Below are 18294 nucleotides of genomic sequence, written 5' to 3'. Positions count from 1 at the left end.
GATAGTGAAAGTGGGCTGAAGACAGACTGGATCAACCTCTCTCTCTCTCTCTCTCTCTCTCTCTCTCTCTCTCTCTCTCTCTCTCTCTCTCTCTCTCTCTCTCTCTCTCTCTCTCTCACTCACTCAGCACTGCTTATTAAGATATTAAAATGGAAAAATTAAATGAATGCATCATGGGGCAAACAATGGGGAAACATGTCACGGGCCTTAATAAGTGTTCTCTGCGGAGTGGCGCATGTGTTCCGCTGACGGGGGTCACGTCTCTGTCCGCAAACGTTTTACCTTTCTTGTAAAATGTTTTTCCTGCATCAGTCTCCCACTGCATGCTGACAAATCAAAGCTCAGCAAACTGAGCAGTTCCTATTCAGATCTACTCGTTTAAATCTGTTCCATTTCTACTCCTGTCTGAGGAGATGATTTGTGCAAGATTTTCCCACTGCATGACAAATCGAGGTAAGTGAATTAAAACCTTCTCTGTCTGAACAAACACAATTTCTAATTGGCTTTCTTCTTTTCTACTCCTGTCTAATCAGATTTATATTTTAATTTTTTGGACACCTCTGTGGGTGTTTTCCATCCCACAGAATTCTCTACTCTCTGAACTTGAAAGAACAACCAATTGTTTCCATGATAAAAGAGTAGGTCCCCCCTCGTGTTTGTGGTGGTTTCCCACCAGCAGAGACTCTGTGTTACAGTGGAGAAAACTGTGTGCTTCTGCAGAAATTCCAAAAGCAAAAATTAAGTCAACTTAGAAGAACATTTTAGATTCAACAGGGGCCATGAAATCGTTAGCTGTGTAATAATATTTCTTGTCTTTACATTCTACTTTAGCAAGCTACATATTTTTGGGTGTTTGAGGTGTGGCACAGTATTTCTGCTGCACCTAGGAATGTGATTGTTTCTCATGGACCAAGACTGATGGTGTCAGTACAGGGACAGCCACTCCTCCAACAATGGGACAACCTTGGTGTTAACCTTTCACATCCTTTCTCTCTTCTCTCAGCCTCCGGTATTTTTCCATCTTCTCATATTCCTGTCTTTGCATGTTTCCATCTCTTGGGCTACTGCCACATCTATTTCCACTGCTGTTTTATGCATTTTGTCCACAGTAATATCTGGTAGGCTCATCGCTACTTGTGTATCAGGATCTGGAGGTCCCACAGGATCTCAGCTATGTTCTTCTCCACCACTTTCTGTGGCTCCTCCTGCAGTATCTGTATGGTTCTTTTCTGTGATACACCCCTGCACCATCAACCTAGTGCTTGATCTTGTGCTGCCATGATTAGTGTCTGCTGCGTGTCGTGACCCTTGCATTGCGGAGCTGACATCTTGACATCAGCTGCTTCTAGTTCTTTTCTCCGTCTTATTGTGCCTGCTGGGCATCCCATAACTGGCAGAGCATACAGGTTTATGGCTTTGATCTTCTAGTTCCCATTAAAGACACTCTGGAGTACCTGCCTTCCCCTGTGGAGATGCTTAGATGTGGTTGTCCCTCTTGTTTCTGCCTCTTGGCTCCTGTGTGATTAGAGAATCCCCAGATATTTGTAACTGTCATCCAGGTCTGTTTTATGGCCTTGTGGAAGGTTAATGTCCCTCTGTCCTGAACACTTGTCCTCTTTTATTTAATTAGACCACACTTCTTCAGCCTGAATGACATTCCCGTGTCCTTCTTGTAGATCCTGGTCAGGTGGATCAGGGAGTCAGTGATGATGATGTGACGGAGAGGATTTAGGCCCATGCTGAACAGTAACGGGAGCAACACATCTCCATGTTTATACTCCACACTTTATGGTCACCTGGGCAATTGTATTCAATTTGCAACGATTTGCTGAGTTCTGGATTAAGGTCCTTATGGACTTACTGACTTTATACAGGCCTCAGAATTATACAGCACTCAAAATTATACAGAGTCCTGGTGGACCGCTATGTCTGTCAGCCTTTGGAGTCCTGGTGGACCGCTCTGTCTGTAGATAGATGGAGTCCTAGTGGACCGCTCTGTCTGTAGATAGATGGAGTCTGGTGGACCACTCTGTCTGTAGAAAGGTGGAGTCCTGGTGGACCGCTCTGTCTGTAGATAGGTGGAGTCCTGGTGGACCGCTCTGTCTGTAGATAGGTGGAGTCCTGGTGGACCGCTCTGTCTGTAGATAGGTGGAGTCTGGTGGACCACTCTGTCTGTAGAAAGGTGGAGTCCTGGTGGACCGCTCTGTCTGTAGATAGGTGGAGTCCTGGTGGACCGCTCTGTCTGTCAGTAGGTGGTGCTTGGAGCCTCTGGTGTTGTTACCAGTCCCCTTCTGAGTAATGTTCCTTTCCCTGCACATATGCAGTCAGCATGGTGCTCCTGGCAGGAGCGCCCATGTGGTGAACAGGTAGGATATAGGTCCGTAGGTGGATAGTATTTTGCCATCCATAAGACTGAAGCTGGTACCTAGTAGGTGGTTCACATGTTTGGTTTGTCAGCCATGCATAACTGCATATATATGTGTTATGTTATCTTTTCCATGGTGACACATTTGAGAAAGAAAGAAAAGGAAAAAAAACAGAAGAGGAAAAAGGTTCCCGACAGCATCTTAAACAGATGGGCATGGTGAGATTCATTAGAGGATCTGCTCAGAAACTGGAAGAAGTGGGCGGGGTTTTTTTTGCCCTGGAACAAAACTCTGTTCTTCTTCACAGCACCTTTTCGCTACTTCTGAATGCACTAACAGGGATTTCATATCATCATAAATTACTTTTCAGCAGTCACACTGAAGTCAGGACCCAAAATTATCTTGGCTTCCTTTCCCTCCATGTAATATGTCTTCTTAAGTCCTAACAGTGTACAACATCAGCTGCATCATTACAAATTGAATGAAATTAGTTTGACTTGTGTAACTAAGATCTCCAAGATGGATTGTGCAACCACGGATTGTCTCTTGAAGAAATGCTGAGTAAGAGAGCAGCCTGCTGAATCAATCATAGCCATTTTTTCCTCCGGTCGTCACTTCAAAAGCAGCCTGCGTGCAGAGCAGCGTCGACCCGTGCGCCTCGGGCAAGTGTGGAAATGCACTTCCTGTTTAATATCACTGCTGAGGTGTTGGAGCTCGACACTCAACCTAGGGTCAGTCTGTCTGAAGCTTCTACACAACGCAAATCTGGACCAGAACCACGGCAGCACACCTAAACAGTCTGGGTGCAAATGACTTTTAAAGGGAGTCTAAGGGTGTCTGAGTGAATCAGAGTAATTACCAAATGGATGATGGTTTTACACAGTAGAAACCCATCCATGTGTTGTATACATGTAATAAATGGGGTTTAATTGGCTTCATTCTGTTAGTTTATTTAACCCCAGTCCCCAGTCATCTGAAAGCCCATACAAAAGTAAGTTAGGTGAATGTGCAGAGTAACAAAGTTTTCTCAGTTGCATTCCATGTGTAAGAATAACAAATTGGTCTTACGAGGAACTTCTATATAATAACAGCTTGAATCTTACTAAATAAGATGAGAAGACTAAATGTGGCATTTGTGATGTCCACCACGTCCATGTCTCCATCACCTGTCCCTCCATCCTTCAGACTATTTCACCTCCTCTTTTCTCCATCTTCTCCAAAGCCTGCTCTCCTCTTCTCTACAATGCACTCCTTAACACCCCCACGCCACTCCATTTCATTTAAACCTAATTAGCCCCATGTTGGGTAAACCTTCACGCCTGATTAGTGCTCCTGCCATAGGGGAGCTCCTGTCCAAATCACCGGGAAAGTGGGGAGCACATCTGGCTGCAGGGAGAGAAGACAACACTGGGGAAGAGGATCTAGCTGAACCCCTAATCCTCTGGAGGTTCCGACTCATCTGTCGTGTAAAGATAGACTACATAAGGACATATTTTAAGTCCTTTTAATTTTCACCAATGGGATAATGGGATCAGACAGATGTGTTTTATGTATGTATTGAAATGTGTATAACACAGAAGAGATGTACACAGTGTGCCTGAAAGATGAAAGACAACCATTAAGGACACAGAAGTCCAAAGTCCTAACCGATCTCCCCCGTTACCGAACCAGAACATAGACCGTAAATGAGAGAGAAAGCAAGGAAGGCGGAGGACACGGTCTCTGAACGTCCCGCAGAGCTGGCGGCTACGCCGGCTTGGCTGTGTGGAGCACTGCGGTGCTGCTGGCATTTGCAAGCTCAATGCTGCACTGTGTGAATCAGGAACAGCCCACAAGCCAAAGGCATGACAGTACTGCAAAACAGCTCACTGGCCCACATGTGAAAGGAGACTTGTGGTTGGACTATGCTTTGTCACATGACTGTTCAAATCAGCTGTGGGGCATAATGTCTGTGCAGCTGGTGTGGAGTCACTGTCATGGAGCTTGGCAGGGCAGAAGTGTCTACAAATTAGCATGAAATTCTCTGTTCGTTTCCTCTGTATATGGTGCAGGCAATCAATTGGACTCCAAACGATTGGCTTCACTCACTCTCACAGTGCAACTGAATCCAGGCATAGTGAAACATTATCACGGCCTGGTCCACTGACTCCACAAAACCAACCCAACCTCATACAGATCTGTGATCAGATCTAATTCATGTTTATCATGGCTCTGGACACAAAAACTGCCTGTAGATCAAGGATGTGTCCAGAAGTCTGCAGTAGGAAACATGTGAGGGGCATCCAGAGACCTCCAGCTTCAGGACCTTTGAGGAATGTTATATCATTAATGAAACATGTGAGGGGCATATTACAGCATATTATATTTACAGTGTTTTACCTGAACAAACACAACATACTTTAGTATGTTGTAAAGAGTGTAAAGAGAGTGGAAGAGAGGGTGGGGGGGAAGTGGTACATGCGTCCATCAGCTTCACATGTGCTCATCTGCTTCACATGACCACTGAAAGAGCAATCGAGCAAAAGCCCAAGTGCAAGACAACCAGAAAGACAGAACAGTAGAGTGAAAAACGATGTGGAAGACTGAGACGTAGAGTGAGATACAGTGAGATAAAAAGAGGTAGAGTGAAAAATTATGCAAAAGACCAAGAGGTAGAGTAAGATATGATGATGAGAAAGAAAGAGGTAGAGTGAGAAACAATGAGAAAGAAAGAGGAAGAGTGAGTGAGATACAATGAAAGAGGTAGAGTGAGAAAAGATGCAAAAGAAAGAGGTAGAGTGAGAAATGGTGAGAAAGAAAGAGGTAGAGTGAGTGAGATACAATGAAAGAGGTAGAGTGAGAAATTATGAGAACGACTCAGAGGTAGAGTGAGAAACGATGAGAAAGACCCAGAGGTACAGTGAGAAACAATGAAAAACACAGGTAAAGTGAGAGGTACAGTGAGAGGGAGGGGGATAAGGAGAAAGAGAAAGGATTAGAGAGAGAGGACAGAGAGACAAGGAGAGAGCTCAGATCAAAGCAGACTGTGAGCAGTAGTGCACAGAGATATCAAACACTAAATAATTGGGTCATAAAGATTCTGGCTCTGTGATGCCCGGATCAACAAAGCACTGTGCGCACTCAGGCCTCAGAACCATCAGAGCACACACCAACAAGAGAGGGTATGCATTATGCAGACACACACCTGCTACATATCACTCACACACACACACACACACACACACACACACACACACACACACACACACACACACACACACACACACACTCAATCAGTTCCATGCCTTCCTTCCCAAGTTATTCAAAAGATTTTAAATATTTGTATTTAACCAAAGAAACTCTATTTATACCATACTATTTCTATCAAGGAAGATACTTTGGACAATTTGAAGATGAATGTTGCAAATGTTGGCAGTATATTTTCCAAGTGATCATCAACATTATTTGGGTAAAATATTAAGGTGTCTAAAAATATTTTACAGGCAGTGCATTAAGACATGAAGAACAAGAACTTCTAGTCTACAAAGTTTCTTGAGAGACAGCAGATTAATTTGGTTGGAAGTCCGTTACCGACTACGCCAGTGTGCAAGCAAAGTTCTTCTAAAGCTCTAGGAGGACCACTACTGAGCATATGCAGCAGATACACACACTCTCTCTCTCTCACACACACACACACACACTCGCACGCACACACATACACACACACACACACACACACTCGCATGCACACACACACACACACACACACACACACACACACACACACTCGCACGCACACACACACACACACACACACACACACACACACACACACACACACATACTAACATGTACATGCAGGCATGCACACACCCACACACACACACACATGCACATATACACAGACATACACACACAAACATACACATAAACATACACACAAACAACAGTAGTGTGAATAACAGGGCTGGTTAGGGTATAAATAACCCACAATAGACTGCTGCCTGCACTGTTCCGCCTCTTACAGCGTCTGATAATGGAGGGTTGGACACTGCTCCTCTGCTCCTTCAGGCACACATCTCACCATCTGATTACGCATTGCAATCCCACGCAGAGCTTCATGCTCCAAACTGCTGCTCAATTAAACCCATTCCCAAATGCATTTATTACACAAACACTCCATCCAAACTGCTTAACATGAGCACACACACACACACACACACACACACACACACACACACACACACACACACACACACACACACAGTGTTTTTAATGGATGTTATGACAATCAGTAATACAGTCCAGCTCCTACAGAGAGCAGGGATGTGATTTCTTCAATGGAGTTCTCAGTGCCTTAAAACCATTCCTAACATTCTGAACAAACACAACACCAACACAGTCCATCCCAACCACTGTCACACATCTCTCATTTCTAAGAAAACACCTGCACACATCCACCGGGGAAAAGCGGGTGGTGTACGATTCCTCCATCTGTCTCATTAGTACCAGTCTCTGATGCAATCCACTGTTAACAGGAGTGGACAATATGCAAGCCAATACATCATCACAATATTTGCAGATATTGTTATCACACAAGACACTCGTCTATTAGAAAGAGAAATGAATGAAGGTCTGTTGGCTTTGGTGGTTGCTGTGAAAAGCATAATAAACAGACCAAACCCACAAAGGTAATAACAAACACCACAACATCTGCACACTGCCTGCAGGACCAAGCAAACTCAAACTCCATAAACTCATCCAGAAACCACCCCGCACGCCTGACCGTCGCCACACACACGCCAACCGTGAGCTTCTGCTAAATGCAGCTATGCTTACCCAGGTAAGCCAGGCGGCATTTCTTGGGCACGGCCACGCTGCCCCCCACGTGGTAAAAGCATCGGCCTAGCAGCGATGCCACACCGACCGCTGCGGAGTGCTCAGCCGTCACCCAGAACGGCTCCATGACCTCTGAGTGCCGGGAGTCTGCACCGTACCCACGGCCTCCTGCACACGCCTGCAACGCCCACCTCTTTACCCACAGTGCTCCGCTCCACCTCGTCTTTGGTCATCCGTACACTTCCATCTCCCTTCTGTGTGCTATTTATGCAAAGCCTTTGAACCTTTGTGGACGAGATGTCAAAGCAGAGCAGGGATTTGCTTAGAAGATCTCATGCATTGTTTCATGGAAAAGAAGCATAATGCATTTTTCTCAACCTCAAACGTGTGTTTGTGCCTTGAGGGGGTTGGCAGGGTGCTCAGTGGGGGGTAACAAACAAATAAACAACATATAATGTATATATACATACATACACACACACTGATATATAAATAACAGACAGACATTTTTGGACAGAAGCCAGCTAACCAAAACTTGATTGATTACAACTTTTCCTACAGTTTCCTGCAGTACTCACCTGAGTCTCCTCATGTCACTCCTCACTACCCAGGATGAGAGACGTTTGTACTCTGACATGAAAATTATTCCACATGAGAGTCAAAATTATGACAGTGAACAGTAAGAAAGCTGTAGCATAATTATTCTGGGCAGTTGGAGCTAGGTTTACCATAGAGACTCAGTCTTCAAAGAAAGACCCTTCTAAACTGACCTCTCTGAGCAGCATCGATTTTTTAGCAAACCAGTAGGGTGATCTCTCCCAGGTCCAGCTCTGATGTAGCACGTCCAACTAACAATCCTAAACATCAGTTCAGGGAATTTGCATGAAGTTGGAAATCCAAGCAGTTCAAAGCACTTCTAGCCCCACGATTCCTCTTCCATCTTGTCTCTCTATTGCCTGACACTGGTCATCACCTGACACTGGTCATCACCTGACACTTATCATCACCTGACACTGATCATCACCTGACACTGGTCATCACCTGACACTGGTCATCACCTGACATTTTCTTGGTGATGATCTGTCAGCCCTGAACAGCGACCAATTTTGACACAGTAGGTAGAAGGCAAGCTCAGAGGTGTCCAGCTAAGGTGGATGGCATGATCAGCTTTGGCTGGTTGGATCTGAGCAGGTAAGTATGCTTTATGAATACACCAAAGGTTTCCTGACAGTTCTAAAGCTATACATGACATCATGGTTAAAATATAGGAGGTATGCTTGAAGTCATAGGCAGTGTTTTCCTACTTCATACACAATATTTTATCCATATATCCAGTTCAATGAATTACATATGTGTTCATCTATTCAGGTCTTGACAGCTGGTAGTATGAATGTGGTCCTTGCGAGTCTGTTCTCTGATGGCTGAAGAAGCTTTTGGTGGATAGGAAATGCGAAAGCTAATTAAAGACCATGGACAGCAGCCTGGGAAAGGTCTGCTGGAAAACATCTCCTGGCAGGAGTCCCCAGCAGACCTGAGAATCCCCCTGAGCTCTGCCCATGGGGAGGCAGGCCAAACACAGAAACACAGGGACCTGCTTGATTGTGGGTTATGGAGAGGGATGAAGCTCAGCGGCTCTAGGAACACAGCGCATCTTGGACCCCGCAGTGGTGTGAAAACAACCGCACAGAGCAGTAATGAGCGCACCACACTCTCACTGCCGGCTCTAGGGGCCGACATCAAAGCACCGTTGTCACGAGAATTGGTGGGTGGGTGTTCTTGGAGAAGGTAGGAGGCAGCTGGGTGGCAGTGGGAGGAAGCTCCCCCATCATCTCCACCTTCGTCTCATGTCCAAGCACAGCCGGTAGCGGTATCTCACGGAGCCTGCATCCTGGCTAATCTCCTCCTCTTCACAAAGGAAGCGCTGACAAAAAATGCTCTGCCAGCTGTTATGGTTAAGGGGGTCTACCTCATGCTCACCAGACGTACATGGCCAACAAGGAAAATCCATGACTTCTTCTGCAACATTTCTGTTAATTAGAACTGCATTGCTAAACCACGGGGCATGAAAAATAGACATGAGGTTCCAGTGCTTCAGAGAAACTGAAGTATAAAGCAGGCAAGCAACTTGAAACCATTCAGGAACCACACAGGCCCCTTAACAACGCTGTCAGCCTGCAGGGAAGCCCAAAGTGAAGCTCTTCTAAGACGAGGAGTTTATGAACCTTATACACATCCATAACTCCAGTTACAAAAAGATGCATGGAGAGGAGAGGAGTTGAGAAGTGAAGAGAGGGGAGGGGAGGAGAGAGGAGAGAGGAGAGGAGTTGAGAAGTGAGGAAAGGGGAAGGGGGGAGAGAGGAGAGGAGTTAAGAAGTGAGGAGAGGGGAGGGGAGGAGAGAGGAGAGGAGTTGAGAAGTGATGAGAGGGGAGGGTAGAAGGGAGTAGAGGAGTTGAGAAGTGAGGAAAGCGGAGGATAGGAGAGAGGAGTTGAGAAGTGAGAAAAGGGGAGGGGAGGAGAGAGGAGAGGAATTGAGAAGTGAGGAGAGAGGAGGGTAGGATCGAGGAGAGGAGTTGAGAAGTGAGGAGAGGGGAGGTTAGGAGAGAGGAGTTGAGTTGAGAAGTGAGGAGAGGGGAGGGGAGGAGAGAGGAGAGGAGTTGAGAAGTGAGGAGAGGGGAGGGGAGGAGAGAGGAGAGGAGTTGAGAAGTGAGGAGAGGGGAGGGGAGGAGAGAGGAGTTGAGTTGAGAAGTGAGGAGAGGGGAGGGTAGGAGAGAGGGGAGGAGTTGAGAAGTGAGGAGAGGGGAGGGTAGGAGAGAGGGGAGGGGAGGAAAGAGGGCAGAAACAAGGGATATTTGGTTTTGTTCCCTAAAGCATGTGGAGACTTGCAGTGCCTCATAAATGTGCAAAGAGAGAAGACACATCATTACACAAACAATCATTTCTATTCCCATTTCTATAACACTCATTACTGCACAAAACACACACTTCTACATAAACCACTCATTTCTCCATGAAACACTAATTTCTCCATAAACATTCACATCTTCCTTGTAGTGAATTCAAGACAGCCATCAGTACAAAGTACCTTACTGACAATTTCTTCACGTGTGCAATCATAGAATTGCAGAAAGGAAAGAATCTCTGAATTATTCTGAATAAGAGCATCAGGAAAATGGTGTAAATGTTCTGACATGATATTTAATCCTTAAAGAACCCCAGGAAGCAGCAAAGGGTTTATGTGGGTACAGAGAGAATAAAGCTGTTGTGCACAGCAACATGGCTTTCACGTCTCTAAGACTCTGCATCCCACACTGGCCTCTGCTTCTGCTGCTTGGTGGGCCACTTATTTGTCTATATTATTATTATACTATTATTATTCATAATAATAATATTTATATATTATACTTATATTATTATTTATTGTTAAGTTATAAGACAGATTAATGAATTCTGCACTTGATGAAAAACGGAATGTGATTCAATATATATTTCTATTTTATAATATTTGCTTTAATGTTACAATGTTAAAATGTTTTCCTTTTAAATAGAACATTATTGGAATTCAGTCAGTCACCTATTCCAAAAGATTAGCGTGAAATTCAAACGCTGGTGTTCGAAAGATCAAGTCATTCGAACGTCGGTGTCACGTTAATGACAGCGCAGGTGCGCGACCTAAACGCGTTTTTGTGCAGCTGGCACAGACTGAGGTGACGCGTGTCATAAAATGTTGGTACCTATATGAAGGTTGTCCTGAGGGCCAATTCAGTCCTTTTATCTGCACCTGTACCTAGATTAATAAAATTGTATTTTACAGCGCGAGTCGATGCGTGTGAAGGAACGTTTTCTGTTTCAAATATGATCAAAGCAGCGCAACAAATATCGAATCGAACAGCATAAAGCGATAGCGCAATTATATTCAGGTGCATGCATACATTTACTGTAATCTATCGAGTTTGCATGTATCCACAAATTGATGTATAATGAAATATTTGTCAAGAAGTACTGGATTTTTAAAGATGAACGAGTGGAACATGTACATGTTGAAGACTTATTAAGTTGGCAACAGTGTATGAATTCTGATGGCGCCAGCAGAACTTCGCGACCCCTCCCATTCAAGCAACCAGGCATTCCGTTGTAGCACCACGGACAGCGACTGCCCTAAGCAATCTTATCCTAATGAGGGTCTGAGGAACTCCAAAACAAACACGCAAGAAAACATATTACTGTGCGTTCGCGCGCATGTTTACATACACTGTCTATTCATCTGACTAGACGAAATTAATGTTTTGATTAGTACTAGTAGTAGTCTGATCTCTGCAGAATACCCACTTTGGTTAAATACCACAGAAAAATATGACACTTCATATCCTAGTGAAAAAAAAATGCAAGAAAGACTCACCCCTTTCAAAACTGAGATTTTTCAAAACTTCTAGTTCTGCCATTATAGACGATCCCATGCGTACATTGCGTTAACTAAAGAATCCCTTCCCGAAAAATTGAAGAGAAGAGGATGATCTTTAGAAAGCAGGTGTCACTGCGTTGTTCCATATAATTTTGTCACCCTTTCCGAACATTCCTTCTTTCACGAAAAGACGAGTTATTTTTAAAAGACGTAATGTCCAATCCCTGCTCGGTCTTATTGAAATGATCAATTACATCCATTTGGACTCACAGAATTCTGGAGCGCGAGAGGGACCTTTCCTATATCCATTCCTTCTGTCTCCGCTCATTTCAGAGCGCGCGCTCTCCCCCTTTTTCATCGCGTTTTGGCTTGCGCAGACCACAGTGTCTGTAACCGCGCGCCTGTTAGCTAGTTTCAAATTGGTGTTTTTTCGAACATTCGGGGGAAAGAGTGTGTCCTGTGTTTGTACGCAATTGTGTGTGCGAGTTTGAGCGTTTGTATGTGTTCCTAGGGTGAGTTCCCAGGGGAAAGTGATAACGGCGCGTGCGATACACTATTATCCACCTTTAATGCATTTCAGTTTACAAAACACCTCAGGCTTGCTCCACTTTAATTTCTCAAACTTGAATTTTGAGCGTTACATTACTTCATTGTTTAAGTGCAGATCGAATAGAACAACGTAACAGTTCCCAGCCAAACCTCTGAGAAGTGTGTCACTTTTCGTGGGTTAGTTTGACATAAACGTCATTTGACGTTGTTTTTTATATTCACTCGCGACACTCATTCTGCGTCTGGACAAACCCACTGACATTGGCTCTTGTCCCTAGCATTTCAAAGAGCCTCAATTTAAGATCGTTCAACCAGCATGAATCATGCAGCCACACGTGAGCTATGCGCAAAAAGAGCCGCGAAGACACACTCCGGGGGAAACGGCTGGTTCTGAATTAGTTTATTTGAATTCTAATATATTTTACAAAGGAAGAAAGATAAAAGAAAGATAGAAAAAGAAAGAAACGTTACTGAAAAGCCACGTGAAGAGCATGGTGTTTTCAGACACGCCTGTTTGCGCCCTTGTTCCTGGATGCAAAAGGTTCAAAGGAGCGGATTTACGCACCACGACGTCCGAAATTAATATGGCGCCTTTTCAGCCCTAGTGGGGCCGACTGTCGGAGTGATGGGACACAAACTGAGTCACATATCTGCCCGCGGTCTTGCAGTCGTAGCGCATGTACGTTATATCCACTGAATAAGAAACTCATTTCATGAACCCGCATGAAGCGTATAACATATAAACAGTGAATAACGTGCGTTATGCGAGGTCTATACAGACAAAACAGAAATTAGTATTCAACCGCATGAACTAAAAACTAAATTTTTATTTCCCTGAATCTTCATTAACGCCACTACACGTACAATACACTATACATTTCTATAAGCATTCTACATAAAAAAATAAATCAATCAATCAATAAATCCATATATAAATGATTGGCTTGTTGTTTGAGGTTGGCGGGCGCTACTTAATTGAATTACTAATTGAAATGGTCTTGTTAGCCAATATGGTTTTAATTCAGTTAGTGATATGCATTCTAACTCACAGTATTGATTTAATTATTTTTCAACTACCCACTTAGATTAATCAGACTGCGTGAGTTTTGATTCACTTCATTCAGTCATTTTGCTCATAATGGACCCAAAGTTCATGGATCCCCTCCTTGCTCCCGTCACCCTGAGCTGCTGTGGAACAGTGTGACTGGCTGGTGAACGTGCACAGTGAGGCTTTTCTGTCACATTCCTAGAGTTCAACACCCACTTCAAACGAAGCTCAGCTCCAGCTACCTCAAGTGGGTCGGCAACATTTCCACGGGCTCAGGTCTCAAAAGGAGACGTACGTCACTCTTCTGAGGCCTTGGAAGACTTTGCCTGCCCTGTTCCTGATTGTACAGCTGGTTAATTACGAGGGCCTTAAGAAGGTGTCTGAGGGGTGAGGGTGTTAGAGAATACTGGGGTTTGTAATACGAAGGGAAAGGAAGAAGCAAACACCACCCACACCACACCCACCTCTGCGTCCCCTCCGTCATGTTCTCTGTGCGACAGTAAAGCAGGATCACGATGCAGCTTCTTTTTCTGGCCTCATTTCAACTCTTACATAAAAACCCACAGGGCCCTGTTTGCCCCCCACCCCCCATATAAAGGAAAAGCATCACGCTGCACTAAATCACGCTGTCAGTGGAGATCCACCTTTTCTGACTGCAGCTATGCGTAACCTGTGTCTGGAAGATACGTCCTGTGATCCATGGAAATGACGTTAATGGTTGGATTGCCGCAGAGCGAGCCTGACTGGCGAGCAGCCCCCCTGAGGCTTTTCTGACCCATTCATCACTCCTGCACCACCAACGGGGAAATAAAGATTGGTAAAATATATGAGAGCCTCTGGGAGCAGTGCTCCCAGAATTCTAATCAGAGAAATATCTTCACCGGTTGCATGCAAATCCACGGGGGAGGGGTCCGTCAGTGCTGACATACATAGGACTGGTCATATGGTACTAAGGACTCCCTAATCCCTCTATGGAAGCATTGTGGGTGGATGTGCATGGGTGTGAAGGACATTGACCTTCCGCAGATGATAGTATGTTCTAGTATAACAAACCAAAGTCAAAATGTCCCAGAATGGTGTCCACAGAATGGATCAAGGCAGACCTTGATTAATGGGCAGGAGACTGGTCAGAGATGTGTGTGACACGATCAATGTCTGGAGTAGCAAGATGTCTACTGGCTTTCTGTGTATGGACCTTTATGTAATCATAGCCCCATCTTTTGATACTGTGTGTGTGTGTGTGTGTGTGTGTGTGTGTGTGTGTGTGTGTGTGTGTGTGTGTGTGTGTGTGTGTGTGTGTGTGTGTGTGTGTGTGTGTGTTGTGTTCTGAAAGATATAAGAGATATACCTACTGGGCATTCCCCTCTTGCTTTTCAGTTTATCAGTTTATGCCCCACACAAAAATATCGATTTCACACACAATATACACACTGTACACCCAGTCCAGCCCACACACATACACAGCATTTTTATAGTGTATTTAATCCCTAGGTCCACATTCCTAAACCTTCCACACATACACAACTGTACCCCCATGGTCCTGTTCTCATCTTCCATCAGTGATGTCTCTGAAGAGAAAGAAACCCACAGCAGTCTGACAGTCACAGTTGCCAGAGATTTGGTAGGGAGTGGGAGAGAAAGAGAAAAAGAGAGGAGGTGGGGGTGGAGGGAGAGAGATAGGGGGTGCAGGCGAAGGGAGAGAGAGAGTGAGGGGCTCTACCTAAAACAGACCACAGCATTTACCTGTCCCCTCCCCTCTGCAGGTAAGTTGGACACTCACTCACTCTCACACTCCCCACCACCTGCCCTGCTCCTACTGATGCCCCCTCAACCCACCACACCCTAAGATATTCCATTATCATATCTCAGTATGATATTACAACACGATGATGGAGGTCAAACCCAGCACCCCTTGTTGGTTAACCCTGTACATCTCTGTGTTTTAATGACCCTAATATCAATAAAATATCAAAATAAATAAAGTAAACAAAGGGATCAGATGAAGAGCACAGCTGGACGTGTGAGTCCTGCATATTTCCTACACTTCTGCCTGCAGCCTGATTTATGCCCCCCCGACACACTGGGACCGAGTTATGAGCCTTCTGTTACTCTGATCAAACCTTACACACACACACACACACACACACACACACACACACACACACACACACACACACACACACTACGAGCCTTCTGTAACTCTGATCAAACCTAACTCGAACCCTTTTCTGCACTCATGCTCAGCACTGCAGTATTACAACATGCGCGTGCACACACACACACACACACACACACACACACACACACACACACACACACACGTACATGGCTGTCCTGCTTCTTGCTTGCCTCCAGTGGGTGATTCAGACTTAATCTGATGACATACAAACAAGATGCAGACCAGCAGCAAACCTGCTCTGAACATTTCTAAATATATACCCACATATTTAACAACATACTAATACGACATTTTCCAATTAATGTTAAGAATATCAAATGTAATACCTATTTCATTCACCATCCAGTGTGGAAAAATATAATAAGGTGGTTGATAAAATTTAAAAGTCAGTATATGCGAATATATGTAATGGGCTTATATGTGATGAAAATATAGTATAAATTCACAGTGAGGAAAAAGCAGGTTGCACAGGTTTTATGACACTATTCCCATGCTTAAATAGACGGTTTTCCTATTATTTAGATGGAATGACTCAGCCGGTATAATCTATTCGTATTTGCATACCCACACTTAAAATTAATACTCCATTAAGCGTTAAGATTGCCTTCGAAGCGTGTGAGCGCGCCCCCTTGTGTCCACTGACGAATTGCATTTCCGTGCAATCAATCTTAACCGTAGCAAATAAGTTCTTAACAGCAGGATGCTTTGTACCACTATCTTGGTTTTTGATTTGCAGTGTATGAAACGGAACAGGAACTGCTGTGCTTACACAAGTACATCAAATCCAATCCAGAGAGGACTGTACTATTACAGTGAAGGTTTTTGACTTGCCAATATTTTATTTCATTGTTGCTTTATTTATTCCAAGTGGCTGCTGTGAAAGCATTGATTATCATCATGGTTTTAAGCTATTGGTTGTTTGGGACTCTGGTGGTCAATGATATAAACCATGGTTGATGACAGTAAACGGCTTTATCAAGAGATTTTATAATATTTACTTAATTTGCTCGTCTGAGGAAATATCAACAAACAACCCCACTGAAGGAACACCATCGCATCGACCAAACGCCAAACTCACCATGAAACATACTGTTGTCTGTCAGGAAATGACGACAGTACTGGAGACTGCTCTGCATATCCATCCTTCAGGAGTCCTCGAGGGCCAAATGACACAGGACGACAGGACAGGGGACACGGGACAGGGGACAGGGGGGTAACCTGAAATGACATAAGCAAAGACACACACAGTATATTTCATCTGCAGTGACTGCAATTTCTAAATCACTAATCTTACTGGAGTGACACAGAATGGTACAAGAACAACGACTACAACAATAACATGAATAAGAATATTGCTGTTGTAAATGTGCCATATTTTTGTCAATTTTCACCACAATCTAAACTTGTCCTCTGCTTTTTACCCATCAATGCAGTTAACACACACACACACACACACACACACACACACACACACACTAGTGATTACTATGGGGCTGTGGTGCACACGTGCCCAGAGCGGTGGGCAGCCCTAACCTGGCACCCGGGGAGCAGTTATAGGGTTGGATGCCTTGCTCAAGGGCACCTTAGTCATGGCCTCAGGCCACGACCCTCTGGTCACAAGACCAGTACCCTACTACCAGACCACGACTGCCCCTTTTTTTTGCTGGGGAGGAAGAGGAATTATTGCCTCAGGAGGAAAAATGCAAAATATGAAGTCACACAAATATGAACTCTTTACCCACGCTGGCAATCTGAGCATTGATTGGAAATGTCATATGTATATTTGCGCTGATTAAATTACAAATCACAAAGACCACGATGAGAGAGGAAAATACAGATGGGGAGGAGGAGAAATTTTGTGTGTGTGTGTGCATGCGCATTTGTGTGTGTGTGTGTGTGTGCACTTGTGTATGTGGTAATCTCCCTCCAATTAATTGACTGTCTCTTCTCCCACTTTTTATTCACAAGGTACACATCTACAGTGGATGTCTAAGGAAAAATATGATCAAAAACGATTTTGTCTGAGAATATACTCTTTAATTACATTAGCTTTAATTTATATGACAAAACATATTTTTTGATTGCTTGTATTAAAAGATACCTGACCAGAGTTCTAGAGTTAATTAAATGTAAGTCACTGCATTTAAAAGACGCAATAATTATTTATGATTTTTAATCAGGCTCAGCAAAGCTGACAGGAGGCAAAGCATTCTGTTCACTGCACTTGATCTGCAATCAGACAGGGCACCTCGCGATTGGTCAGCCTGATCCAGCAGGGCCATCTTCTCCCATGAAGCTGCTTCATTAGCGTTACCCAAAGCAGCCCTCTAGAACACCTCACGGCAGCCCTGAGTGACCAGAACAGCCCTACAGAACACCTCACAGCAGCCCTGACTGAGGCCTCATCTGATGCTGGTAATTAAGGATTTAATGAAGTGGACCAGTTCCGGACTGGTTTTCATTCCCGGGGCAAGTCAAAAATTTAAAGGGCCAAACTAATGTTGCCAGCATTTGGTTGTCTCGTTGCCTTCTAATCCCCCACTGTAATTCTTTTACAGCAGATCAGCCTAAAACCGATATGTTACACGCAGTGATTTCTGCCTGGGGTTCAATGGTTTTTTAGGGTTTTTTTTTTTTTTTAACCTCATGCTTTTGACTTGAAGTGAGGCCTAACTCCTTTCTTCCACTATAAGCACTAGACGTTATTTGTAGGCAAGTCTAACCGAATCATTTTGGTCTTCTCTGAACTCCTACTGGCACTTGACCAGTTTTTTTAGGTGAATAAAATGCGGCTGTCTAAAAAGGACAAGCGATCAACGAGGTCTCTCACAGACAGAACAAAGGAGAGAAAACCATCCAGCCCACTGAGCCCTCGCTGCTGTCTGTGATTTTGACCCCGTGACCCCATTCTCCACCAGTCTCATCACACAAGAA

General features: G+C 44.3%; 1 protein-coding gene across 6 annotated transcripts in view; it reads right to left on the bottom strand.

The window, feature by feature from the left end:
* The window catches only part of plch1 (phospholipase C, eta 1), a 63019-nt gene that overhangs the window by 39292 nt on the left and 5433 nt on the right, over positions 1-18294 (bottom strand). For 2 of the 6 annotated variants that reach the window (XM_076994744.1, XM_076994745.1), the window contains exon 1: positions 11855-12013. In XM_076994744.1, the coding sequence (XP_076850859.1) occupies positions 11855-11942 (88 nt within the window). In that variant the 5' untranslated portion in view covers positions 11943-12013. Of the gene's footprint in view, positions 1-11581; positions 12014-16438; positions 16579-18294 lie in introns of those variants that run through there. The other 4 variants (XM_076994740.1, XM_076994743.1, XM_076994741.1 and 1 more) reach the window with 3 other exon arrangements.

The sequence above is a fragment of the Brachyhypopomus gauderio genome, chromosome 2 (genome assembly GCF_052324685.1).
Source record: "Brachyhypopomus gauderio isolate BG-103 chromosome 2, BGAUD_0.2, whole genome shotgun sequence".
Lineage (NCBI taxonomy): Eukaryota > Metazoa > Chordata > Actinopteri > Gymnotiformes > Hypopomidae > Brachyhypopomus > Brachyhypopomus gauderio.
Note: the sequence above shows the minus strand (reverse complement) of the source record. Positions and strands in the feature narration are given on the sequence as shown.